At 41.7% G+C, this 26,942-nt stretch overlaps 1 protein-coding gene across 3 annotated transcripts in view; it reads right to left on the bottom strand.

The window, feature by feature from the left end:
* The window catches only part of gpc5c (glypican 5c), a 99,621-nt gene extending 74,245 nt beyond the window's left edge, over positions 1-25,376 (bottom strand). For 2 of the 3 annotated variants that reach the window (XM_086043822.1, XM_086043824.1), the window contains exons 1-2: positions 22,997-23,353; positions 10,924-11,085 (exon numbers count right to left, since the gene is read on the bottom strand). In XM_086043822.1, coding sequence (XP_085899948.1) covers positions 10,924-11,085; positions 22,997-23,177 — 343 coding nt within the window. In that variant the 5' untranslated portion in view covers positions 23,178-23,353. Of the gene's footprint in view, positions 1-10,923; positions 11,086-22,996; positions 23,354-25,118; positions 25,220-25,342 lie in introns of those variants that run through there. The other variant, XM_086043823.1, reaches the window with a different exon arrangement.
* Between the last annotated feature and the right edge of the window lie 1,566 nt (positions 25,377-26,942).

The following is a 26,942-nucleotide window of genomic DNA, read 5'->3' as shown; positions in this document are numbered from 1 at the left end:
AAAGGCAATCACAAATGTGTATTCCAACAAACCCAAGCCCCACATTTTTATTCACTCGAGATGTTTCATCAAGACAGGCAGTGAAACTCAAGGCTCAAGGTTGTGAGAATTTCTTTGCTCCCTATCAGTATTGTAGCAATGAAATAGGCAGCACAGCGATATCAAAACGGCCTAAAGATAAACAAGGGACGGAGAAGGGAGAAGGGACGGGCGTTCAGATTTGAGGAAGGATCATTGCTATCCGCTCTGACTAGAGAGCGGGGACAGGATCGAAGGCCGGCGAACGAGCAGACGAGAGAAGGACGTGGGCAGGGGAGACAGTGGGGCTGAGGAGAGAGCTGGGCGTGCGGTGGGAGGCATGTTCAAATTCCTAATACCATGAAGGGGTTATATTCTGAAGGCCAGCATGGGGGCAGACTGTTGACAGACTGACAGACAGCACCCCTGGTCTGAAGCATTAGGAAGGCCAGGGGTCTGCAGTAACCCCTCATTTCTCCGTAGTTTATTGTGGTATAAATCACGGTGACGCTTCTGATACAGTGTTAAAGGGCAGCACGCCTCACACACGACGACCATCGCATGTGAGGAATCACAACACACGGGGCAATCTGTAAACTCCACTGCCACTTAGCCAAGGGCAAGACTTTTTCTCTCTAAAACGGCTAAGTGATCACTTAGTTCAAAACAAAGAAAATCCACAAATTGCCTTAGGCGAGTGTTGGCCAAATTTTGAGTTCAAGGCATTTTAGCATTGTGAAGATCTCATGGCAGTCCACCAAACCAAAACGTGACAAAAAGTAAATATATATATTAAAATCATGATCTCAATTTACGAGCCGATCCTCTGGTAACCAACGAGTTGTGTTCCCATCTTGAGTTGTGTTAAATGACTGCACATAGTGTCTTATGATAGCAATCTGTAAATAAAGTGAAGCATCAATCTGTAAACCTGCTGATTGAGGGACAGCTACAACACAGTGGCCTTAGGCATCTCTGACTGAAGTCTTTTTTAGCCAGGTTAAGGCAGTGTTCATACTTGAATTTCATTACTGTGTTTCTGACTAAAGTAAAAAGAGACATGATGTGCACGGTTGGTCCCTTCAGCTTGGACGAAAAAGGTTCCCAGTAAAAAGCACGTGCATGCCAAGTAACAATTTGAATGGTCCGCGTAGTGCAAGGCAAGAAAGTGATTCTTACAAATGAAAGCAGCTGAGATTTTGTGAAAAATTTCTAAAATGTATACCACAATACAGCATTGCGCACATGCCCTTTAGGAGATAAGCCGCAGACAGACGGCGCTTTCAACCCATGCGGTTATCATGACGATTCGATATTAGTGGTTTCCCTTTGCATTTTGGCTGTCATTTTAACACTGCTCTGTGAACGTTTCGATACGGAGCTGAAGTAAAGCAAACCACACAAGAGATTACTTGTTTGCAATTGCAGCAGAGATCGTTTAACCCGAGAAAAAAAAAATTGAGAATGACATGAAGCTGGCTGTCTTCAGAGTCAACTAGCTCAATCATCTTTGGATCTCAATAGAATTCCTAAAAGGCATGACACCGACATTCCTGAACATTTGCAATCCACCTCCACTATAACTTCTACATGCATGATTCCAGCTCAGCTTGAAATAAATTGAGAGCTACAGACTGGAGAAAAAGACAAAACATCTATCCAAGCCTGAGATTTACGACATTAGATTCCATGCAAAATCAAAACAGCTGCCAGTGGTTTATAATTCTACCAAGTGAGTCATTGCAGCATGAATCCAATCGATGGGCGGCATTTTCTCCCAACACCGGCAAAAACCATTGAGGCACGTGTTGTGATAAACACACGGTTGTTAAGGTGAAATTTGCCTCCAGATACACCGAGGCGGGCGGGAAATATTCAGGCTGGCATTAGATTAACACAAACCAGACGCCCAAACAAACGACTCTGAGATGAAAGGGGACAAAGACGAATTTGTGAATGTTCTAAGCAGGTGTTGCTCCTGATTTCATTTTTCAAATTCATCAAGAAATTCGGTCACAAAAGGGCGGATTATGAGTGGCACGGCTACTAATAAAATAAAGGAAAACTGAATTCAATGAGTTGTATGAGCTCATTCACTGCCATTGACGAATCTATTTGTCTTTTCACAATCAAGAGATTCAATCCCAGTGATTTTTTTTTTTTTTTCTCAAATTTTTTGAAACGTTAGGGTAAAAGTGGATCTCAAAATGTCTAGCAATGAATAAGTTGATTGCAAATCCTCATTTTGGTAAAGGAAAAATGCTATCATATTCTACATTAAATACAACAACAGGGCTTTATTGTGGCACAACCATGTTTTTGTAATCCGAATCACTCATACCTCACACAAACTATGGGAGGTACAAAAGAGACCAATCTAAAATGTCATGAATTGGGACACCTCCTTCGGAACACAATTGAGGAATGACTGGAGGATGAGTGAGTAAAGCCCACCATGGGGACCCCTTAATGGTGTGCAAGGAGCCACGGAGGCGACAGGGTGGGAGCACAAGAGGCTCTGGCCTGTAAAATGCAAAGTGACTGGACTTGAATGGGTGTCGAAAGGGTGGCTGAGTGACCAAGTTAGCCAGGAAGGAAGAGATGGATTCAAATCAGCCAACTTTGGACTTGAAAAGACAGCACGAGTTGCTCCACAGATACAAGCGCCGCATTCCCTTCCGCTTGCAAGAGCTCAGCGGATTCTCCTATAGCAAGACCTCAGTTTATTCAAGTCCAACATCAGTTCTCACAAGTTTTTGGCTTCTTTCACAAACGAGTAAAGCTGTTGGAGCTTTCCAAGCAGAAGGGAATGATTATGTAGTCACACACGCAAAACTACTGCATATCTCAGAGTTTAACAAATGAGCCTCCTCCTTCTGTGTCTGACAGAACACAGAGAGGGGGAAGGGGGGTTGGTGGGGGGGTTGCAATCTGGACCAGTCAGCAGCAATGGAGAAGAAATCCCAACAGCCAGACGATCAGAGATCCGGTAATGTCCAACTCTCTTGGAACGAGATGTGACCCCGATCGAGGACCAATAAACGCTTTGGACTTCAAACTTGTGGACTCGATGTGATAATTGTCAGATTGTCATAACTTTGTTTACGTCAAATGCCTTGTGCTGTGGCAAGATGAAGAACAATGCGTCAGTTCGCAAGGCTGCGTAAGAAGATCTTTCCGGGAGGGAAAAGATGATCTTGGCTCACAATAAAAGTGGCACTTTCTCCTTCCAGTTTGAATTGATTTTAGGAATGTCTGCAAAGAGTCTCCTCGACGCAGACCCCTCATTAATCGAGGCATTTGAAAGTCCAATGACGCTCGCGGAGGAGCTGAAGAACGATGAAAGAGACGATAAAAACGATGAGATATTTGCAGGGAGGAAGATGGCTGAAGATTTATGCATTTATGGCTGCATTGTGTGGCGTGCACGTTTTGCAGACCGCATGTGGGTCCCTTGCAGCACGCAAGCCGAGGAAGAAAGATGATGGCGGGGCGCCCACTCTTGTTAAGAAGTCGAATGTAGACGGACAAAAAGCAAAGCGAGGCATTGCAAGTCAAGCATGTGCACGTGGACCCATCAATCTATCTCTATAGCCTGTTTGACATTGCCTGTAAAACTTTCAAGTAAGGACAGCGTGTCCCGGAACCAGCTTGGCATCATTTGGAAAAAAAAAAAAAGAACATCGGAGTAGCATGTAATGGGCAAACAAAATGTTGAAAAATAAAGATTTGTTGAAATAGGTGATGAAGTGCTGCCTTCCACAGGTGAAAATAATGATGTAAAGTAAAGTTGTACTGTGCCTTCACTCTGCAGTACAGGAGGGCGGGGGTGAGCTGTGGCTCATTTGCATGAGACAATAGTAAGATCATTTCAGCAAGAGTTGGATATGTTAGACTTTGAAATGATGGCAACTTTTGTATGCATTTTATAAAGCCCACCAGAGGCTGGTGTTGATGACATCAGGTATCTATTATCTGTTACTGGGTTTATTTCAGTTGGTTTCTACATCATGTTTATTTGAAATCCTGTTGACTTGACAGCGAGTATTGACCATATGCAGCAGCAAATACAGGACTTTGATTGGATATTTTGTGATGGCAGCATTGAGTGAAGATGTAGACTGTGAGAGAGTGTTTTTTTTTTTTTTTGTACAATGTTCCATTATATTCAGACTGTGAGGCATAACCCACCTCTCCACCCCCGGTCTTATTTTGTAGATTCTCCCAATCTACCAAGATGGTAAAACCTTGACCATGAGCCTATTTTGTTGTGGTATTAACAGTTTTTGCTTCTGATATTTTGTCATGTCATGTCATCTTCCAAACCGCTTATCCTATACAGGGTCGCGGGTAATTGCTGGAGCCTATCCCAGCCGTCAATGGGCGAAGGGAGACTACACCCCGAACTGGTCGCCAGCCAGTCGCAGGGCACACATAGACACTGTCACTGAGCGGGAATCGATCCCACGCTGCCCGCACACAACTCAGGCGTGTGTACCACTACACTATCAGTGGACCTGATATTTTGTGTTGCTTCAATTTCTGTTTATTTACTTTTTTTTTTTTCCTAATACACTAGTCCCTTGGTTTACTTCATTCTGTGACCACGTTCGGAATCCAAATATTCTTTACTCTTTGAAATGAATGGAAATGCCAATAATCCGTTGCAAATACCCCAATAACATTTTTGCGCTCTGTTTTTCCAATAAGGGATTAACACTGCACAGTATTATACATTACAAAAGATTTTCTCACAACATAAATTGAATTTGACTGTGCATTATGATTAATCTATTGCGGCGTGTTCTGATGTGTGTGATTTGGCCACCGGTGGGCAGTATAGTGCAGTCATGCAGACTCAAACGAACTACTGTAAGTGACTCAGTAACCTGCAGTAATATCATTCCTTTATCAGGATAAAGAATATATGTCTGAGATTATTGTTATATTATTGACATGTGTTCATGCACCATTTATGTTCAGATATCCATAGCCTAAGCCGTTATAACACCACTACGTCCGTCTATGGGTTTGTTTGTTAGCTTCAAGCTAAGCAGACTTAAGGCAAAGTTATGCGGTAGCTTTAAATACACAACATGTTTAGGTTGACAGTAAACTTCAACTGCGAGTGGCATTAAACAGCTTGAAGTCTCAGTTTTGAAGAAGTGTCCACTATCTGCCAAACTGCTGCTTGTTGACAAGTTGCGAGTTGAGTTGATTGCCTCCATACATTTTTTTTTTTTTTTTTTTTTTTAATTGCACGCATGTCAAAGCAAAAATAAATAAATAAATAAATCGGCCCAATGACAACACACAACACCCTGAAGCGCCAAAAATGGTGTCTATGAAGAAGAAGTTTGTTTCTCTCCCTTCTCTTTGGCCTGCCTTGGAGGGTGTTGTCACACGTCTACACTAGGCGAGAGAGGCAGATGAAGAGCAGACGTAATTAGCGACGGTTGTCGTGCGACTTTACGACTCCACCGGTCTTTTAAGCTGTGCTCCGCTCCACCTCCTCTACTTCAGCCTCCCCCCACTTTTCGCTCAGCAGGCCGGAACCCTTCAAACTCATCCTGTTGTGATGTGTCACGTCTCCTCAGGAGACCACAGAGGCGTAGCTACAACACAAACACGACTGGGACACTAGCACATTCACCCTGAGATACGCAATGTATTCGTTCCTCTATTAGGTCCATAAACACTTTTCCTCCCCGCCCTGAGTGATTAAATGAGACGTGTAGGGATGGATTCCGGATATCCTCCCTAATTTGAGTATGAGCTCATGGTGCGGCGCGCTGTCCTCCTGTGTCCAAGCATCAGCCTCTAGAGCAATACCTCTGCCGGTCAAAACATCTGCAAAGAAAAATACATGCAGACATTGACAGAGAGGGAGCGCGCGAGAGGGTGGGAAACGATGGCGGGACAAGAGGGACAGAACAATTACATGACAAAAAAAAGCTAGAGAACTTCCAGACAAATCAGGACTTTGCAAAAAAAAAAAAAATGTCAGATGACAGTGTAGAACCATCCATCCACTTACTTCACCCCGAACCTTTACTATAAGTTTGGAAGCAAAGAATTGTCCACATTTCAGGAGAGAAAGATGAAGGATTAAGGTTCAGGTGGAAGGTTTTAGTCCAACCCCTAATTGGTCAATTAATCGATTGACAGATGTCTACAAAAATGTTTGCGTGTAGATTAAAGTCCATGTCCCTTCAAAATTAACATGACATCTAAATTTGACACACCACAGAAGATTGTTGTTAACTACCCAGAATAATAAAAAAAAATGAAATATGCTATAGAAAATGAGGCTTCAAAATCCTGAAAAAGGCTTTATTCCACTGGCAAACGCAGAGGGTGTGCTGAAACCACGCCTAGCTCAGCTGTCAATCAAATACTACTTTTCCGACTTGGATAAATCGATGATACTTCATCGAGCATCTTTCTTATGCTTTCACATAACTACATGTCTGAACCATGAAAATATATCATCTTAAAGCCAAGAGGCTGAGTTGTAACGGGGCTTTTCCACGCCACAACAACAAGGCACTCTAAAGCGGCTTCGTCAGCCTGAAGCTCTGCACGCTGGCTGCCAAGTTGGATTTTTGTTTTCCTGCTCTCTCTCACAATTACGACGGATAACCAAGTCAAAGACGCTTAAGTTGTCCTATGTCTGTTTGTTTATTTCTTATTTTGTGTCATACACAATTAGGAGAATTATTACTCCACCAACTAATGGCCTTCATGGTCTCAAGGAGAGTATTCAAGCGTTCATGGCTCTCGAGTCAAGCTTCAACCTTTTTACCAGACAACTGTCGAGACTTCCTTATCCTTACGTTTAGACCTCTCATTCCGAGGTCTCTTATTAACCAAAGTTCCAAAAGTATCCCTGTGGCTTGTGTCGTTGCTTCAATAACTTTCTGCCTTTTGCACTTTTGCCAGCAATGTCTCTCAGGACACACAGCTTGGAGAGTTCCTGGCTGATGAGACAAGGATCAGCTAATTATCTCGCCTCAGTGACAAAATGCACCGTCCTTGCCATAGTGTCTCACACACACACACACACCCACACACTCGCTCTCTTTCGCGCTTTGTCGCTTTGCCTCTTGTGAACTCCACAGAAGGGCACCTATTGTTTTAAATGTGACACACTTTCATTGATAATAGAGAGCAATCAAGGCCGGGAGAATCCATTTCTTTAAAAAGCATCTATCAACTCCTGTGAGGACAAGTTGAGACCGGGGGCAGTCAGTCTGTCTCGTGAGGGCGGGTAATGCTATGTGTGCATGCTCGCATGTAGCATAGCGCGAGACACATGACCGCCACCATATGTTTCACCTTCGAGGTGCGCTGTTGTGAAAAGTATGGAAGTATAAATACTTCTTACCTCACTGTAGCAGATTTTTTCGGTGTCAGTTCACAACTTTAGCAGAGCAATACAAACGCGTTTTGATAGCTTGTCCAATGATTTGTTTTCGTATTAGTACGAGCTCCAAGCATGCTTTTTATGCCTTCACCTCACTACATCTTTGAGCCGTGAAAATACAGTACAGTTTATCCACTCAGAGCCTCCTGCGGCTGGAATACATCCCACCAGGTCGTCGCGGGGCTTACAACAAGATGCGCTAGCCACCAGCTAGCTTGCCAGCTAATGGTGGCTGAAGGACGGATTCGTCCATGGCGATACTTCCTTGCAACGTGTTGTGTTTGTGTGTGGGTCCACACAACAGAGACACTTGAGGGGAAAGTCAACCATTTTTTAAACACAGCAGTCCATCTTATTCAACCTGTCGCTCACATTTCATGACAGACATAAGCAGATAGTTCTTGCTAGTTATATACCCACAATGCTTTGCGTACCAACATGTCACTGTAGCCTGAATAGCACAAAATAAATAACACTTGGGGACAGAGCTCTTGCGTCTGTCATTACTGTATGTAAGTGTTTTATTCATTATATCATCTACTTTGGAGTCAAAATATTAACTTCAACCTGCAAATAGAAGCAGCAAAGACACGTACAAAGTTCTAGACATTGACAAGATGACAAATATGAATACTAAACATGAAATCATCAGGGTCATGTCTTTAAATAAACATTGTCTGATTGCTTTAGTGTGCAGCAGGATTGGACAAACACTGCACTCAAATCTGAACAGCAACGTTAGCGCTGACGCATGTGCTAACACAACGGAGATCTCTGGGCTGGTTCACCAAAAGTAGCTGTTTTAAACATGTAGACAAGTAAACCAACATATTTCAAGCCACATGGAGATCAAGGAAAATGTGTTCAGGTTGTAAGATTATTCCAGGAGCGAATGTCTGCACCAGGTTGACAAAGCAAAGCCCATGATGGCAACTCTAAGCCCGCCTGGCTCAAACTTTGCTTTGTGGTTGACACCTTCGCTCCATCGCCAGAACATGACAGTCAAGTCAATTCTTCTCCTAAAAAGTGGATTAGGAAGGCGTGTTTGTTTACATGAATGGGAGAGAGAAGACCGGAGGGGCTAGCCTGGGCGTATCTGTGTATGTGTTTCAGGGAAGTTGAAAAGGATAAAAAAAAAAAAAAAAAAAAAAAAAAAAAGCATGTGGTTATTGTTATAGTGGATTTTAAAGGGAGAGCTGTAACATAAAGAGATGGACCAACCCGACAGGCATTTGAGCTGATATCAAGATTATTGGTTCTGTGTGTGGTTGAGCAACGTGAAACTGTCTTTACTTACCATATTAATTTACTATCTGAATATACTGATGGGGAACAAAGTCCCATAGCATTTTTAAATGTGCTGTGTGTTTGTAGGGTCATGACATGACAACTCCCACTCGTGACAAAGCACAGTTGGGCCTTTTGCACTGTCCAAACAAGGGCAGGCCAATCAAAACACACACATGCAGACATGCATACCGTTTTTCATCGAACGGGCACTTTCTTCAATACAGGTCACCCTTCAGTGAGACTTGGAACAATAGAAATTGCATTATATTAAAGCTGTGCTAATAAAAAAAAAAAAAAAACTGGAGAGAAAGTTAGCACAATAAAACTTTCCCAATATAAAATACCATGGCAACACAAAGGCTTTAGTACGCATAAAACATGTCATATTATATGTGACTCAGAAAGCAATGAGGCACCTTGCTGTATTTACTTTGAAATTAAGATTTGCCAAAATTGGATGCATTTAAATCTGCGGGATACTCCTGAATAAGGAATTGCAAAAAGTAGTAACATATCTGTTTGTTTAAACTACACAACTTAAAAGGGGAGTGTTAAAAAAATACAAATACATTTTAGAGCTGGGCGTGGCTTTGGTCAGAGATTCGGCAAGGGGGTTAGTGAAGTAAGGCCAGATTAAATTCTTGCTAGCAGTTTTAACATTGCAAACTCTCCCTTAAAGCGGCAAGACATAACCACAATGGAGCTTAGCGGCAGGTGGCCTTTACGAGCATCTTGTGGCGTTTTCCTTAATAGTTGCAGAAAAACTTATTTTCACTGAACCTTGTAGAAACTGCACTGTCCTTACGGTATATTGCACAAGAGCTAATTAGGTTGACGCTAACAGAGCAACACCCTAAAATTGTTCCACCTTTCCGAGTTCGGATGGCATCGGCCAAAAATCATATTGTAAGTACAGGAGCCACTTGCTACATTCCACTTGAAGCACACACAGACAGCACAGAGACTGTCCTTAGAAGGCTTTGCAAGTGGATGACGTGTGATGTCATCTTTTTCAGCTCTATTATACCCCCCTGTATCTGTTGATATCACATTGTTATTTTTCCATCCAAGCCTTTGCGGGCCGTGTGGAGCGCTCGATCTTCATTCAGCCAGAGGGGCTCAGACATGAGGTAAGACGCGAAGGAGCTTAATGATGATGAAAAGGGCAAATACCAGAAACACATTCTGACATTTCCGCTTGTATTAGTGCAGTGTAACTGAGGAGAGGCCCAACTCCAGCGCTGCGTGACCTCCTACAGAACATGTTTGACGGCACTGTAATTCCAACAAAGTGAAAAGTATTCATTTCCATGACAGCAATGTTAGCTTTGACAAATTCCATTCCCTTTTTTTCCGTATTTGTGAGCGAGATAAGTGGCGTGCGCTTCATTCAGTATGGGGTAAAACATGGCCTATGTCTAAGCAGCCTATTGTCTTCTAGGAGTAATTGTAAGCTTTCGATAATACTATAACTGTAACATACAGAACAACAATGTGGGATTGTGCTGCTTTTAGTGAGGAAATGTTCAAATTTAGACAGCACTGCTATAGCGCTGTGGTCAGTTGGGCCCTGGAGGCTTCATATTTGCAAAAAAAAAAAAAATTGTTTCTAACCTTGGACATGAAAAGTCACCAAGCTGAAGTATTACACTGAATGTTGTACTTACCGCATAGCAAAAATAGTAAGAGTAAAGTGGACTAATCAAGTCAGTCGGCCCCCCCAAAAAAACGTCAGCAAAACGGGCATCCATCAGTGACCGTCAATCTATCACTGACTCGCTTAGTGACGATAACTCTGACGGCCGAAAATCCACTTCCGTCAGTGCTTCGTCCGTCTTTTTAAAAAGTGTCCCGTCATTCGTCAATCGTCAGCAAAACGGGCGTCCGTCAGTGACCATATATAATCATGTCATAGAATCTCAAATTGTAAACTTTTGCCTCTTCCTAACCGTTTTAAATAACGCTTCAGCAAAAGGAAAATAACAAGTAATGTGCTGAGATTGAAAGACTTTCAATGAATAAGCCAACATTTGAGTAGAATATCAATCAAGCACCAGAAGCAAGAACAGAATGTACTGGATAAATAAATCCCTTCAGGCTCACCAAACATGTTGTACTTCAAAACCAAGTCCACTTAAATCAATCCAGGACAACCGCCCCCAAGCTTGATTTGTAGCCTTTGTACTTACCCTGGAAGGCATCCGAGTGGCGAGCGATCAGGTGCTTCAGCTCATAACTGTACAAGTAAATGTTGTGGAGGGTTTCTCGCTTCACTGCGAACTGGTAGCTTTCCTCCATCTTGCGGGTGCAGCAAGATGGACCCTGGTGCTTACAGACCAAGAGATCCACATCTGGGGGAGGAAGGCAGACAAGGACGTATGTAATGGTCAGTCGGCTCAGCAGTTTTCCAGGCCTGCGCTACATACGACAAACAAATAATTAAGGGCTTTTCTTTGGATGTAGGTTGATATTTGATTGATCCTGTCGGAAATTCCACACTAGTCAATGTAGTCCATTTCGAAGCAGCAAGTGGATTTTTCCATACACTTTCCAACCATAGTGCATTTAGGCTTTTGGGTTCACTAAACCTTTCGAGAACTGCATTTTCCTTATGGTGTATTACAGAAGATAGAATTAGACGGACATGAAGACAGCATCAGCCAAGATCCCGTAAGATCTTGGGGTTACAATATGACACAATCAACAAGTCTCTGTGAGTGCTTTCATATAAGGTGGCAGTTTCAAAGAAAAAGAAAAATCCCGTTCTATGCATACTGTCGAAAACTTTGAAAACGTTCCATTGGCAGGTGTGATGATGTTATAATGCAATAGGTTTGAAACAGATCAGCTGATACTTGCTGCCGCTAATAATAAACCTCTCTGAGCAGGAGTCCAAATCCTATGTAGTCCTGTTGCTTCCGGGGGGACTACAGATTTATGTATACAGTATCTCATATGATTGTCCAGTATGGAGCCTTGAGTATGTGCGTGTTTGTATAGTAGCCTGAGTATGCACACAGATAAACAGCCCATAACTCTGCTGGGAGACTACAAGAGGCACCATGGGAGGGTGAGAAAGTAGACCAAGTATTCAACTATGTTTCCTGCTATAAATACTTCCTCTGCTGAATATATAAATATCTTCACTTTACATTAACGTACTGCTGTTGTTCAGCGCAATCGCAATTTACATTCGACAAACGTGTGCTTTTCGTGCCTTTAACAAGAGCAAGCAGACACGAGGGACACAAAACGTAATCATTTTTTTTAAATGAGCCAGACATTGCCCTTTATAGCATAATTGCCAACAACCACATAAAGGCAATGACCAAACGATGATCCAATAAACAGCTCAATCAGACGATTACATCAGCTCGAAACGAGGCCACCCTGTCCTGCCAGCGTCACCTGCTTCGCACCATTATAAACACAGCCATGACATCATTTAAACCGGTCACAATGAGCTTGGTCTATTCCAACAGTCTTTTCCCACTTGTTTCCCTGCCCAAACTCGTATGCACTTGGAGAGCCCCGTCATGCGGTAGCCTGATATGATAACTCACGCTCAAGGGGGAAGGGCTGGAAGGCAGGTGTTGTAACTGGAGCCTAAAGAATGGCCTTAGGACAGACCGCAAGACCAGTGCCTCAGCGACCAAATCCCTCCATGAAACACAATAGGGTTGCATTCTCAATCCCTCTTTCCCTTTCTGCCCCCTCTCTCCCATTTGCCTGGCATATCCTCGCGAGGCCTTGGTGTCTCTTAATTACTTGCTGAGACCCCATTTGTTCCCATCTCAGAGCCAGGCGAGTCAAGCCATAACTGGATCTTCTGCCCCTTCCGACTCATTAAATCATTCCATTTTTAATGTTGACATTGTTGTACGGCACAGATTGTTTCAGCAAAAAACATATATTGCCTTCGTGCAACTTGGTGTACTATAACGCGCTTTGTTATTGACACATGAGTAATGTCCGTGGCAGTTTATTTATTATTTTTTAATTCTCCTTGTATAGCGATAGGCGCTGGGGAGTGAATTCAAAGATTTGTTTCTAAACACGTTAAACATTAATCATTCTAATTGGGCATGGGTTGTTAAGTGTGGCAGTCCATAAGAGTCCAATTTAAATAAATAAAAACAACATTTTGAAATGAATACTATTTTGATAAATAACAGACAAATACATAATATGGCCATTAAATTGTGAAATAAGGTATTATTATGAAAGACGTTGATATTCTTTAATATCTTTTTTTTTTTTTTACAATTTTATTACAATTAAATATTTCATAATTATTATTTGAAGAAAATCATACTTTTTAAATAACTTTTTATTTGACAAGATTTTAGATTTTTTTTTTAAAGTGTATTATATTTTAAAAATTCCATTTTTATTTCATAATGTCCTTTTCCACAATGGCCTTTATATTTCATAATGCAGCTTTTCAGCACCATGACTTGGTCTGTCAATCAAGTCACAAGAGGCGGAGCCAGTTATGTGATTGGCTGGGCCACGGACAGATTGGCTGCAGGAGAGAAGTCAGTTTCAGAGTTACTCAGAGAAGTTACAAATCGTTTGGACAGCAACGTAAGGCCTGAGAGACAATTGCAGCTGCAGGGTGTTTTTGATGAGGTGGTGTCTGGAAGTTCACATTACAGTCCAGCGGAGACGCGACCAAATGTGAACGCTGGTGATCACACTCAGACTTCTGTCCCGCAGCCATTCTGTCCGTGGCCCGGCCAATCACATAACTGGCTCCGCCTCATGTGACTTGATTGACAGACCAGAGAAGTCATTGTGTTGAAAAACGGCACTATGAAATAAAACGGCCATTGAGGAAAAGGACATTTTGAAATAAAAGTGGACTTTGTCAAAAAAAAAAAAAAAAAATGAAAATTAAAAAATCCTAGAATAAAAAGTTATTTTAAAAAGTATGATTTGTTCAAATGTTTCCAACCGATTTTAGGAAATATTTAATTACAATAAAATTGAAAAAAGATATTAACTTATTCACTGCCATTGACGTATTTATTTGTCTTTTCACAGTCCAGCCACTCAATCACAGGAATTTATTTATATCATTTTAAATTTTTTTCAAACGTTAGGGTAAAAGTGGGTCTGAAAATGTCTGGCAGTGAATGAGTTAAAGAATATCAAGAATAAATGTCATAGTATTACCTTATTTTACAATTCAATGGCCATATTATATAGTTGTCTATTATTTATCAAAATAGTATTTATTTCAAAATGTTGATTTTATTGATCTAAGTTTGACTATTTTGCGCTTCCGTAGCTAACACTCTTTTCTGTAGTGTGTCAAATTTAGGAGACGTTTATTTTCCTCTTTACAGGGACATTTAATGCTTAGCACGAAGTACTTATTTTTTCCAGTATTCACTTGACAAACATTACAAAGTACGGTAGGTGCCAGCAGGAGGACAACATATTGACTATATCTTGTACTGCAGTTCTTTTCTTCACGATCAATATGCTGACGACACATTATGATATCTTTGTCAAGTAGATGGCACTTTAACCAACTCCTGACTGATTGTGAACCTGATGCCACAATGCAATACATAAATATAATTTACTGCTTCTTTAGCTACATGCCCATAGTGAGCTCATCGTGCGTAATCTCGCTCTCATTTTCCTTGGTGTTAGCGTATTATCTCTCTGATATGAAATGAATATGCAGGGGACTCTCGGTGTAATCCTGGCCGACCTCGCTGTCCCTTGCGAGTAGCTGGATGGGGTAAGTGATATGCAGAAAGACTTTTTGGCTGTGTCACAAATATACCTGCTCAGTTTTTGGGGGATCATTAGCGGCCACATCACGTGTGTGCAGTCATTTAGCAACCGCTGAGTCTTTAGAATATGTGGAATGTTTTACATAGCAAACAGAAATGCAGTGCCTTCTGTCTGAGGGCGGGGGAAACTCAAATAATCTTCAAACAGCCCTGGTTGAAAGTCTACCAATAGGTTTTGAGAGTCACAGCACTCTCCAAAGTGAAGTCCGATGGCTACTGTGCAGCTTTGGCAGCAGGTCAGCAGCAATTCAGTTAGTCAAATTCAAGAGGCAGATCAGCTTTAATTTATCTGGCAGTTTGGCAGAGTTGTAGCATCTGATTAAAGGCCTCAGCAATCAACTGACCGTTGGGTTGGATTTCTGCTACATCTCAAAATTGAATGGGTTGTATTGGGATATCCTTTAACATCAATGTATGCCATATGGATGACTTCATTTGGCGAAACAGTGATTTTAAACGTCGGCAAACGGATCTGATCTCATCATTCTTTGCACAACTACTCAAGCGAGGTCAAAGTGCTTAAGGAGTCGGTTGTTCCCAAACTGGCACTTTTTACGTAAATTAATTACTATACCCGAGTTCCCAGAGGTGATTTACATGAAAGCTATTTCAACAAATCATCTCAGCAGAGTATGTATACTGCATGTGTGCTTGGTAAAATAAACAATATTATGACTACTATGATTTACGAAGAGGTTTTAAGAAGATTAAAAATCAAAGAACACAATTTTTTTTTTTTTAAACATGGCTCTGTTTAGCTTTTCGTGGTATGGCCTTTAAAATCTATTCACTGAATTTTAAGACAGACTGAAGTGTAGTCAACAGCTTCTTTGTAATTTGTGGCCACTGAATTTATTCTGCCTGGCTAAACCGTTCACACACTTAACCCTTAAGACTCAACTCTGAATCCTAATTCCCTTAATCATCCCCAGGTGACAAATACCTCTGGAGTAATTTACCATATTAAAGCCACGGATCAGGGGTCTTGGCTTGTTAGTAACAATCCCTTCAGCAACAGTTCAGTGCACAAGTCACAACTATAATTGCAACGCTTGCTCACATGCCATGTGCAATACGCCATGTCCCGGTAGTTGAGTTGAATACTGCTGAGAGGGCCGTTTTTTCAAGCAATTAAAAAATTACACGCAGGCCCCATCTCTTTAATATGGTTACACACAGATCAAGAAGAGGGCTAAGGTTCCCTGACACTGTTATTTTGATATTTTGCATGAGAAGAAGAAAAACATTGTAAGAAAACAAGCAATTAAGGGTTCTTCAGCCTCAGGAAACTGGTTCCCTTTTAACTTGTCTGATCCAGTCAGCATACAGGATACGCATGCTTTTACGGATGGGCGGGGCCTGGGGTGGACCGTGCCAAATGCAAACACACCTCAAAGGAGTCTTTGCAGCATACCTGCATTTTTGGACAGCGTTAAAAGCTGTGGTGTTTTGCTGTCCTAGACCTGTCAGGGTCTGGCATGGGGTCCAAAGCCATGGCAAAGACGAGGGGTCGGACAGAGAGCGTAAGAGGGCAAAGCCCGAGACTGAAGGGCTGATAGATATGCGGACACGATTAAGCGGCATTAGATCAGAGGCGTTGAGACCCTGGCGAAGGATGTAGTTGAACTCTTCTCAAGAAAACGTGCGTTTTTGAAGACGAAGCTTTTATTGACGCTCTAGGGGCAGTCAACGGTAGATTTAGCCGTGTTAACACAATCAAAAGATACCCATGATTGCCATGGACTGAAATCCAATAAGGGATGTCAAAGAGAGAGACTCAGACATTGTAATCAGCTTCGGTGCAACAGACAAAGAACCTCTGAGGCGATTGCGACGTTGGCTACGATACCTTGAGCTCTGCTACTTGTTCACATCTCTTTAAGCGGATGTCAACCCAAACATATTTTTTAAAGAATATGTTCTATGCAGGCCTACTAGGTGAAACAAGGAAATATGATTAATATGAAATATGAGTTAAGCAGCAAAATCCACCCATTTTTTAGCCATCTCAGGGGGCGGCCATTTTGTCACTTCTGTCGACTGAAAATGACATCACACACCCTCATGGCTTAGATAACGACCGATCATGGCTCAGCTTCAGAAAACAGATGAGCCTGGTCATTATCTGAACCCTGAGGGTCTGTGAAGTCATTTTCAGTCGACAGAAAACTGTGATGTCATTTTCAGTGGCAAAATGGCCACCCCCTGAGATGGACAAAATACATTTGAGCAAACACTGTTCAGTTGACCAATCATGGCTCAGCTTCAGAAAACGGGTGAGCCATGACTGGTCATTATCTGAACCCTGAGGGTCTGTGACGTCATTTTCAGTCGACAGAAGTGACAAAATGGCCGCCCCAAGAGATGGCTAAAACGGATGGATTTTGTTGCTTAACTCATATTCCACAAACACAACATTATTAAGAATGCTGTGTTTCAACTCGTGGGCCTACATAGAACACATTCTGAAAGAAATATATGTTTGGGTTGACTTCCGCTTAAAGGATTCTCAGTACAAGCGTGCACTGTTGGAAATGTTGTATTTGACTGATGTAGGAACTTGGGAAAACACAGATGCGCAACAATTTTTGCTGACGTGGAGTAGGATGTGTCGTCCATGTGTTTGCTCTCTCAGTAAGAAAGGCCAAGTTAAAAGAGGAATCCAAATACAGAATCGACAGCCAATCAAAGGCCATGTTGAGCTTAGAGGGCCTGCCAGAACTTTTGATGGTCTAACTGGTTAAGGATGTGGCGACATACAGCACACAGCATTCCCATTCCCCTGCTATTAACACATGACCTGATTGAGTCGCATTTCGGATGCACGGCACATTTTCCTTCACCCCAAAACGACTCATCAGGAGATAAGCCACGCTCTAAGAGGCTGTTTTAAACGAGCTATAAAATAGGTTGATGGTGTCTGAGGACGTTCCCCAAGAAGCCAACTAAGCGTCTCTCTCTCTCTGAACAGCAGTGTTGAGCGTTTGCCGTCCAAGAGGCTTTATGACCTCATCTCACTATGTGGTGTTTGGCTGCGCATCACGGCATAGAAGTAGCGCTCTTACAAAATCTCAGTGTAAGCAATTCACGTAAGCCATCGTCTTAGGCCCCACTGATCCTGCGTTTGGTTAGGAAACAAGTCTGAAAAGCAAACATGTATTGATTTTGATCTGAAAAGCCAAAATTTTCATTCAACTATTGGCGAATCTGCTTTACGAAAGCGAAGTCCACCCCAAACATTATTTGCAATAATACGTTCGAAATGCCTTCACTAGTCTAAAAATGGCATTCCGATTAATGTTGCGTTTGTGGAATATGAGTGAAGAAGCAAAATCTACCCCTTTTTAGTCATCTCAGGCGGCGGCCGTTTTGTCACTTGACGTCGACTTAAAATGACATCACAGTTGCTCGGGTAACAATCAATCACGGCTCACCTTTTTTCTGAAGCCGAGTCATGATTGGTCAATATCTGAGCCCTGAGCAATTGTGATGTCATTTTCAGTGGCAAAATGGCCGCCCCCTGAGATGGACAAAATACATTTGAACAAACACTGTTCAGCTGAAAATGTATACCATCACCATATACTGTATAGCATGCGCATGAATATGAATATTAAGTTGCATTTATAATGGAAAAACTTGAGTTTTTAATTTCTTGTATAGAAATATGCGGGTCTCTAGAGTGTCTTTCGACCCATCAAGTGTGAGATTAACATCCGGTAAAATCTTTCGTATTGTGCCTTTTTCTGAAAATTAGTCACAGTGAGCTATTCTTAATTTCCACCTCATTTTTATAAGGTAGTGTGAGTAATTTTAATTAACACCACATCGTTTCTACGCCCATGACCTGCAAGCTAGTTTAGATCAAGATTCGCCACTTTCAAGCCATGACCAGACTACATCATCTGTGTCGAACCCAAAGGGTAAGCAGAGAACATCTTAGCATTAGCAAATAGCATTAGCTTCCGCTAACTGGCATAGACTAGATTGCTTGGCGACATTGTCGGTATGTGTTTGCCGATGGGTGCGCTGCATGCGCAACGTGCACAGATCTGCTACACTAATTGACAAGACTATGAACGGTAGTGTATGTCGCGCTGCACGCATAAGTGAAAATCCTTTTGCTGTCTTCAGACTTTCGCTTTCTTGCTACACTAAAAGCGACACTTCCAAAAGGTAGCCAGGAGTGATCTAACACCAAATGTCACTCGTTGTTTTTTGGGTAATGTAAGGATTTACATATGCTATGAACAAACACAACAGAAAATGCATCCCCTCCCATTGCTTTTTTTTTTTTTTTTTTTTTACATGACCATTTCCAGTCAGCAGTGTCTGATGTTCACCGTTGCCACACTCCTCCTGGCACATTTCACGAAAATTCTGCTCACCGCACATGAATGAAATGCAGCACTGTATCCTGACACAAACATCACACTGTGAAAGGAGCTGAAGTTTTGCCACTTCAAATTTCGAGCGTTGCTTTTGTTGGCATTTGATCTGTAAAAGTGACGCGGTGTAGCGCAACTCTGTATACACAAACACACACAAACACACACGGCAAATCTCCCACTCAAACATCCCGACCGCGGGTAACCACTTTGATGACATGATCGAGCCTGACCCAAAACAACCTACTCGAAAGGCGAGTGTAAATAAAAAGCAAAACAAGAAGCCCAAAATGTAGTCATAAAACATGGAGCAGTGTTTGATCAGCTGTAACTCAGGAGGTGATAACAGAAACCTTAGAAGCCTAAAAACATAAGAAATGATTGTTGGGTTTCTTTTGAGATATCACTATGAGGGTCACAGGAAGGCTCACTGGTAGGGTAGCGCTTCACATACGCACCCCTCCAAAAGTTTTGAGACACTGACACTTGTTACTTTATTTTGGCTGCAGGATGAAAGCATGTGGTTTTGACACATGAAAGAGATCAACATTACAGCTTTTATTTTATTTAGAGATACACCTTTTAAATCAATCCAATTTTCAAACGAGCAAAAGTACTGGAAGACAAATGACAAGTGTGTTTTGGAGCCCAGGCGTCCCCTGTTACTGTACATTGATGACACAAACAATAACATTTCCAGTATATTGACACTGGTTAGAGATGTAACCAGCGTGACGACCAGAGAGCTGTCTCCTGGTGAAAAACAAGCGATTGTGAAGCTGCGAGAAAGTGAAAAATCAAACAGAGCCATTGCACAAACATTGGCCGTCAACATAACTCTTTGGAATATCCGCCAAAAGAAATAAACTGCTGGTATAAAAAGTAACAGATTCCAAATGGGCAGATCAAGGAAAACAGCAAAAACTGACGGATGAAATATTTTAAGAGCTAAAAAGAAAGGCCCTACACAACTATGAGTAAAATCAGTGAATTAAATTTAAGACCAACTTCTCAGTTTTGCCAATGTCCATGTTGTCCAAAGACTATTTATGCTCATAAAACTCATATTTATCACGCGTTAACATTTCTTAAAGTGGAAGTCAACCCCCAAAAATACTGTGCAATAATATGTTCTATGTGCCTTCACTAGTCTCAACATGGCATTCTGATTAATATTGAGTTTGTGGAATATGAGTTAACATCAAAATCCACCCCTTTTTAGCCACCTAAGGGGGCGGCCATTTTGTCACTTCTGTCACCTGAAAACGACATCACAATTGCTCAGGGTTCAGGTAACGACCAATCACTGTTCACCTGTTTTCTGAAGCTGTGCCATGATTGGTTGGCACCTGAGCAACTGTGATGTCTTTGTCAGTCGACAGCAAGTGACAAAATGGCCGCCCCCTGACATGGACAAAAACTGGGGGATTTTACTGTTTAACCCATATTCCACAAACGCAATCTGAATCAGAATGCCGTGTTTCGATGAGTGGGCCTGCACAGAACATGTTCGTCTAAAGAAAATGTTTTGTTTGGACTTTTGAAAGATTGTTGAAAGAAATGTTAATACCACAAGGCTTTGTTTTCAGATTCATGGATTCAATGCCTTTAAAGACGTTTTAAAAATCTGCAGGGACCTGTTAAAGGCTTGAACAGTGAACGAGACTGTACGATTCATGTTTTATTTTTTAAGGAAATAGTAAGAACTAAGAAAAAAAAAAAAACTTTTTTTTTCCTTCTTGAAATTCCTGCCGTGGTGCACCAGTATTTGATTCAGTTCAAATTCACATGAAATTCTGATAATCAGCCACAGCGACAGACTGTCATATTGCCATTTAGCCTACACAAACGTGTTACAAATGCATCGCACATTGCTTCAGCTCATCATGCGAAGCTCAATTCCGAAACCGAGGTCCTTCTGTCTGCCGTCTGCGAGCGCGTAACCCGCAACTACTGCTTGTAAATGAAACGATCATCCTCTTGTTGCTAGTAGTGACAACAAACAGCTTAACAAACAAATATCAGATGGTTTGGACGCGCTTCCCGCTCGGCTATCCGTTGCTCCGCTCCAATGTCGAGCTTCATACCCGGAAAGGGTGGGATGTTTAGCCAGCTTCACTTCCATATGGCATCCGCACATTTAAAGGGCAAAACTGCCAAGCACCAACAGTAGCGCAAAGCTGCTAGCCATGGACCCACGTCAACGGAACGTGTTCAGAGATCTGACAATGCTAACCCCCGGAGCAACTGAGCATAGTTGAATCAAAGCCTGAACCCTCAAATGTGTTCTAACTCCAAAATGTGTTTCGAATTGATGGTTATTCTCATAAAACAACAGTTCCCTTTGGGAGAAGGAGGAAAAACAACATACCACAATGTGACATTCACACGTAATGTGACAAAAGAAGGGTAGCTGCCCAAAAAACACCAAAGGGACTTTTTTTTTTTTTTTTTTAAATGCGCAGTCAGAACTTAACTCATTTTCTAGACATAACGAGATGCAAAATGCAACAAAAGTAAAATTGTGAAAACTGCTCTATCGTCAATTATGTGCAGTCAGTTACATCACTGCCCTCGAAACCAAACGGCACATTTCACTGATTGTGACCAAAAATTGACTGTCATGTTTATAAGCGCAATCTCAACATGTGAACATTCCAAATGTTGTAATACAGTGCTGCAGTGACCAGTCCCGCGACTAACGAGTTTTGAGATATGAGTCATCATTTAGACCGTTTTTTTTTTGCTGTGTCTTGAAAGCACAAACAGGTATACAAACGGTGGAGCAACACATGTCGACAGATAATACACAACACATACTCACAGGCATATATATTCTTTATCCTCCTTGAAAAATGATTAATTTTAAAACATCTTATAGAGTCACTTTCAGTAGTAGTAGAAGTAGTATTCTGCCGTTTGTGACTGCATGACTATTACACCGCCCCCAGTGGCCAAGGCAGGCACACCAGAAAGAGCAGCACAGCTAACTGGATTGCGCCATCATTAATTATCATGACACAAACACTGTTTAATTCTTTACATTCGATTTGTGTTTTATTCAGTTTTTATAAGGAACATTATCATAGGGTGTATTTTTTTCTTCTTTTTTTTTTTTTTTAGAGGGGAGGCTTTAATGGCTTTTCTTTTCATTTCAATTGCGGATAGATGATTTGAGATGTTTGCGGACATGTGGTGCTGGAGCCTGTCAGAGTTGACTTCAGGCGAAATGCACCCTGGAATGGTCACCAGTCAATCACAGAGCACAAACCGAGACAAACAACCGTTCACACTGTCACTGAGGGGGAACTGAAGCCATACTGCCTGTACACAACATACCTGTCAAGTTGTACACTTTCCGTGTAATTTGTACAGGTGGAAACACCTTTTCAAACATGTACGCCGTACATCGCTGATTTGCGTTCACGTGACAGCAGCCGTTGGAAAATAAAGTGAATAATCTGTAAGTCAGTACACCCTGGGGTTGACAGGTATGACACAAGTTAGGTTCATGTACCACCCCACCATTTGTGAATCATATCAAACTTTTTTTTTTCAAATAAGTTTGATGAACGACCGATTCTTTTTTTTTTTTTTTAAATTGTAAATACATTTCAGTGTTACAAGATACCACTAGTTTTAAAGAATAAAGTCGAATGTTACAACAGTGCATTTTCTCCTCTTTTTTTTTTAAATTTGACATTTAAATTGTAACAAAGAAACAACGTTGAATGTTAGCCAACAACATGTTTTAATTAAACAAATGTATTTTGATCACGCAAACAAAAACACTTTGCTTTACATCACCAACGGATTAGATAGCTAGATAGACAGACAGATACTTGATGACCCATTTGTTGTAGCTATTAAATTACAAATATAATATAAAACCCAAATCCAAGCACGTGCAAGCACTTTCAGTAATTCTGAACCGTGTAGCTATATATTTTGCTGTCACTTGTGTTTAGTTGCTTTCCAAAAGGCCAAAGTGCAGTTAAGCATTCCTTAGTAAAGATTTGTTGGATCAGTCATGCCACACAGCAGAGGACCAGTTGGTGTCTCACCTGTGCCAGGTGTCTCCGGGACGCGATGCAGCGGGCCAACCTGCCTCACCTGGAAGGCGGCCCTCACCTCATGACAGCTGTACGCGCCCACCTGGAGCGCGCTCGCCGCTAACAAGAGCGCCAGCAAAATCCCCAAAACTCCGCGGGAGTTCACGCGTGGGCATATTCCTGCACGGGACATTGCCGCATGTCACACCGGACCGGAGAGCCTGCTGGATGGATGGAGCCCCGCGGGGAGCGCGTGCGCGTGTATGCGTGTGTGTGGAGTCCAAAAAGAAGCGACGATGAGTTTTCAAACATCTGATCCGGACTGATGTTTTTGTTCACATTATTGGTCGGGAGAGGTGTGCTGTCTGCTCCGTGACACGGGAGGAGTGCTGCTGGGTACGTGTCTGCATGTGTCTCTCCACGCAGGGCGCGCGCACGCCCCCCCCCCCCCCCCCCCAACCCCACCACCCCTTCTTCCCCTCCTCCCCCCTTGGCTTGAGCTACCCCTAATAAAACTCACTCAACCCTTTTGTTTGCGTATCATTCATGCACGTACGCGCTCCGTAAATGAATCAACTAGTTCAGATTATGTGATATGAAGGTTTAGGCCTACTTGTTCATCTACGTCGACCTAAGCACGTCGTCATAGATCGCGTATGAGTAGGATTACATTCTTCATTCAGTACGTAGGGTACGGGTTTGTTTGAATCGAGTGTGATGACTACTGAGTGTTATGAATGATACTTGCTCATGTCCATCAAGTTTCAAAAGGCAGTCAGGGAGAATGTATTGAGTTTGCTCCCACCTAGTGGTGAAAAAGGTGAAACCCTTTGCACCGGATATGTCATCGGTACAGTTGAACTATTTGTAATCCCAGACTGTCCCTGAAGGCAACGCAAACATATATTACGCGAATTGTGAAAATATGGACTTAAGTTTGTCAAAACATACCATTTTCGACAACACATACAAAGTAAAGAATTGAACCGTTTGTGCAAAAATATTAATTAATAATACAGCTCATTTTTGTGTATACATGTTGGCTACCAGTGGGCAGTATAATACAACACACACAAATACACATAGAGAACACAGTGAAAAATGGTCAGTAAGAAATTATTATAGTAATTAATATTATAGTAAGCAGTACAGTAATTAGTTGTTTTTTTCCAGGGGATATATATACATCAGGGAGTATTGTTTATATTGTCTCTCTACATATATTGCTCCACCATTAGTGTTCAAATATTCATTGATCAAATTGTTGTAAAACAAAAACACTGACAACAACATTATCTTAGCAAAGGTATTTTGCATTGTCTGTTTACATTAAGGAAGCAAACTTTAGGCAAAGTTACACATGGAATTCTTTATCTTCAACTGCGAGTGGTAACAGCTTGAAGCAGTCGCTTGGCTTCTTATTTGAAGAATTTTTCACTATGTTGTGAAATTCCGTGGCACCAGCCAGGTACAGCTCCTCAAATTTATGCTTTTGGTTCGAGTGATGGTTCATATCTCAAAAACTCATGAATTAAAGTACCACTGTAGGTCAGGGCTGTCAAACGTACAGCACACGGGCAAAAACTCGCACTGCACGGGGTCCATTCGAGCCCGTGGGGATTGTGTAAAAAGGATGTAGAACTTCATTTTTCCAAACTTAATTTTTTACAACAATCTTATTTTGAAACTCATGCCTTTATTTTGACACAATAATTTCCCGTAGCCCGGATTTGAGCCACGACCCCTGGAGGATTCTTCCACCCTATGTTTTTTTGTTTGTTTGTTTGTTTGTTTGTCTTGCTTTGGGGGGTTTTTTTCAAATGTTTTCTACATTTACTCCGGTTTCCACCCACAGTCCAAAATCATGCTAATTTAATTGAAGACTTGAAGTTGTCTGTATATTACCAGTCAGACCAAAAGCGTAGGTGACATAGTGGTTTTGTAAACCCATGAGCACTCTTGTGGTCAAACGTTTTATTTTTTTTAATTTATTTCATTGAAATTTATTTCATTGAAATTTATTGTTGGCGCGGCTGACTCCCGCAGCGACAGTTAGCATTAGCATTAGAGTGTAATGTACGCGTCTATTGAATGTGATTGGCTCAACAGACGACGACCGAGAGGCAGGCGTTACCTATTTTGCTGCTGTCATTATCCTCATCTCTGAAGAGTAATAATGGGGCGAACTGGTTTAGCCTTGTTAAGTTGGTTACTGGCTCCTCGGTCCAGTGACAGCTGTAGTGGAGAATAAAGAATGTTACTGTGCTGTGTCAAAACTGCAGACTTGTGTCCCGAATGAGCAGTGGCCGCCCAAACATTTGAAGAAAAGTTTGCTTCACCGTTGGGTTGCATGCTTACCTAGCGGGACACACTTCCGCATTCTTTCCCATGACCGAACACGTCACACCTTCACACTAAGTAGTGGTTTATCAGTGCTGTGCCACTGGGGGGCCACAGAGGACCACTGTGCCACACACTAACCAGCTGTATTGTGGGAGACTATAGACCGGTTCAGAATTTTATTCATGACGATGTTAAAATAAGTGATTGGTTTGCTGTGGGTTCATAAACGCCCCCATGTAATTTATTTTGTTAAATCTTTGCTGGATTTTGAGTTTTGTTGCGAATCGTCTATTTTTCCTATTGCCATTAAAGGTATCAAAGACAACACTGTAGCCCTGTGAGACCTTTGTGTCCCGGAGCAAAAATACTATTTTACACATGGTCATGATTATGGCATCACAAAAAGCTGGCATTTGAACTGGGAGAGTTTTTATATCGGGAAGTCGACAGGTATTAGCAGTTTGTCCTAAAATTGAAGTTTAGTCAATATTTAATACATTTATATAATCTGGTGAGTTATTGTAAATAATACATTTTGAAATGAATATTGAACTAGCTTCTTAATTTTGAATGATTTGATTAATCACGTTATAATGTGTTGTATTTGTCGCTAACGGCCAGCAGATGGCAACCAATGGTTTTTTTTTCCTCCGCCAATCACATAGACGCCTTCGCGTTCCGTTATCATATGAAGGTTATTTTTCAAAAGATTAACATTCAGTGTGAGACGAATTGAAAGTGGAAATATTTTTCTTTAGCTTTATATGTCTGACATTTATCCCTTTCTGCTATGAACATGAACTATGAATAACTAAAATACTGTGTGCAATATATAGTACAAATAGTTTTACATAATTCCATGAAACCAAGGCTATTCCATTTCATTTGAATTGATAACGTGTACCTATGGCATACTTATTGCAATAAACTCAGTGTCTCACATCTTCATAAACTGTGTGACCTGACTTTAAGTCCATCAGTTATGTCCATCTAAACTGAGGATTTAAGGGGCTTAACAAAGGGGTTAAACCCTCAAGATTGAAGCCTTCCACCGACTGAGATCACGCTTTCCAGTCTCCCATTTTCACCTCTGCATTTCGGCGGAAGTCCAGAGGGGCGGTGTTCAGAGGCATGCCTCGTCTTGATGTCTCTGGAGTGAGGAAGCGCTGATGATTTAGTGTCAAGTACCGTGATTAACTTTAACATTAACCCGCTCTGTGCAGATGGAGGATAAAGTACTCAAGGAAAACACTTGCTTGTAACCGGAATGGCACTCAGTAGACCTCAGATGTGCGGTTGTAAGTGAAGGTCAGATCGGCAAAATATCTTCTATATCAAAAAAGGCTACTTTTTTTTACATGCTGACAAACGGCAATCTTCAGGCAATCTTCAAAATTCTATCTTCTACTATTCTAATATTAAACGGCCGTGCACTAAAGGTGATACTGCGCTTGCAAGAAGATATGAAACATGGAGTGGTCATAAGGCGCTGCACATTAATAGTCAGAGAGGGAACCGCACGCTCCATTTCTCTTTGGGCAGGGATGTGAGTGGTGGAAGCAAGCCCGTGCTCTATCTTTCATGAGAGTCTGACATGTTCAATGCCACAGTGGCA

Source organism: Filicampus tigris, chromosome 10 (genome assembly GCF_054856515.1).
Source record: "Filicampus tigris isolate MCC_2025a chromosome 10, RoL_Ftig_1.0, whole genome shotgun sequence".
Taxonomy (NCBI): Eukaryota; Metazoa; Chordata; class Actinopteri; order Syngnathiformes; family Syngnathidae; genus Filicampus; species Filicampus tigris.
This window is presented reverse-complemented; position numbering and strand designations above follow the sequence as displayed.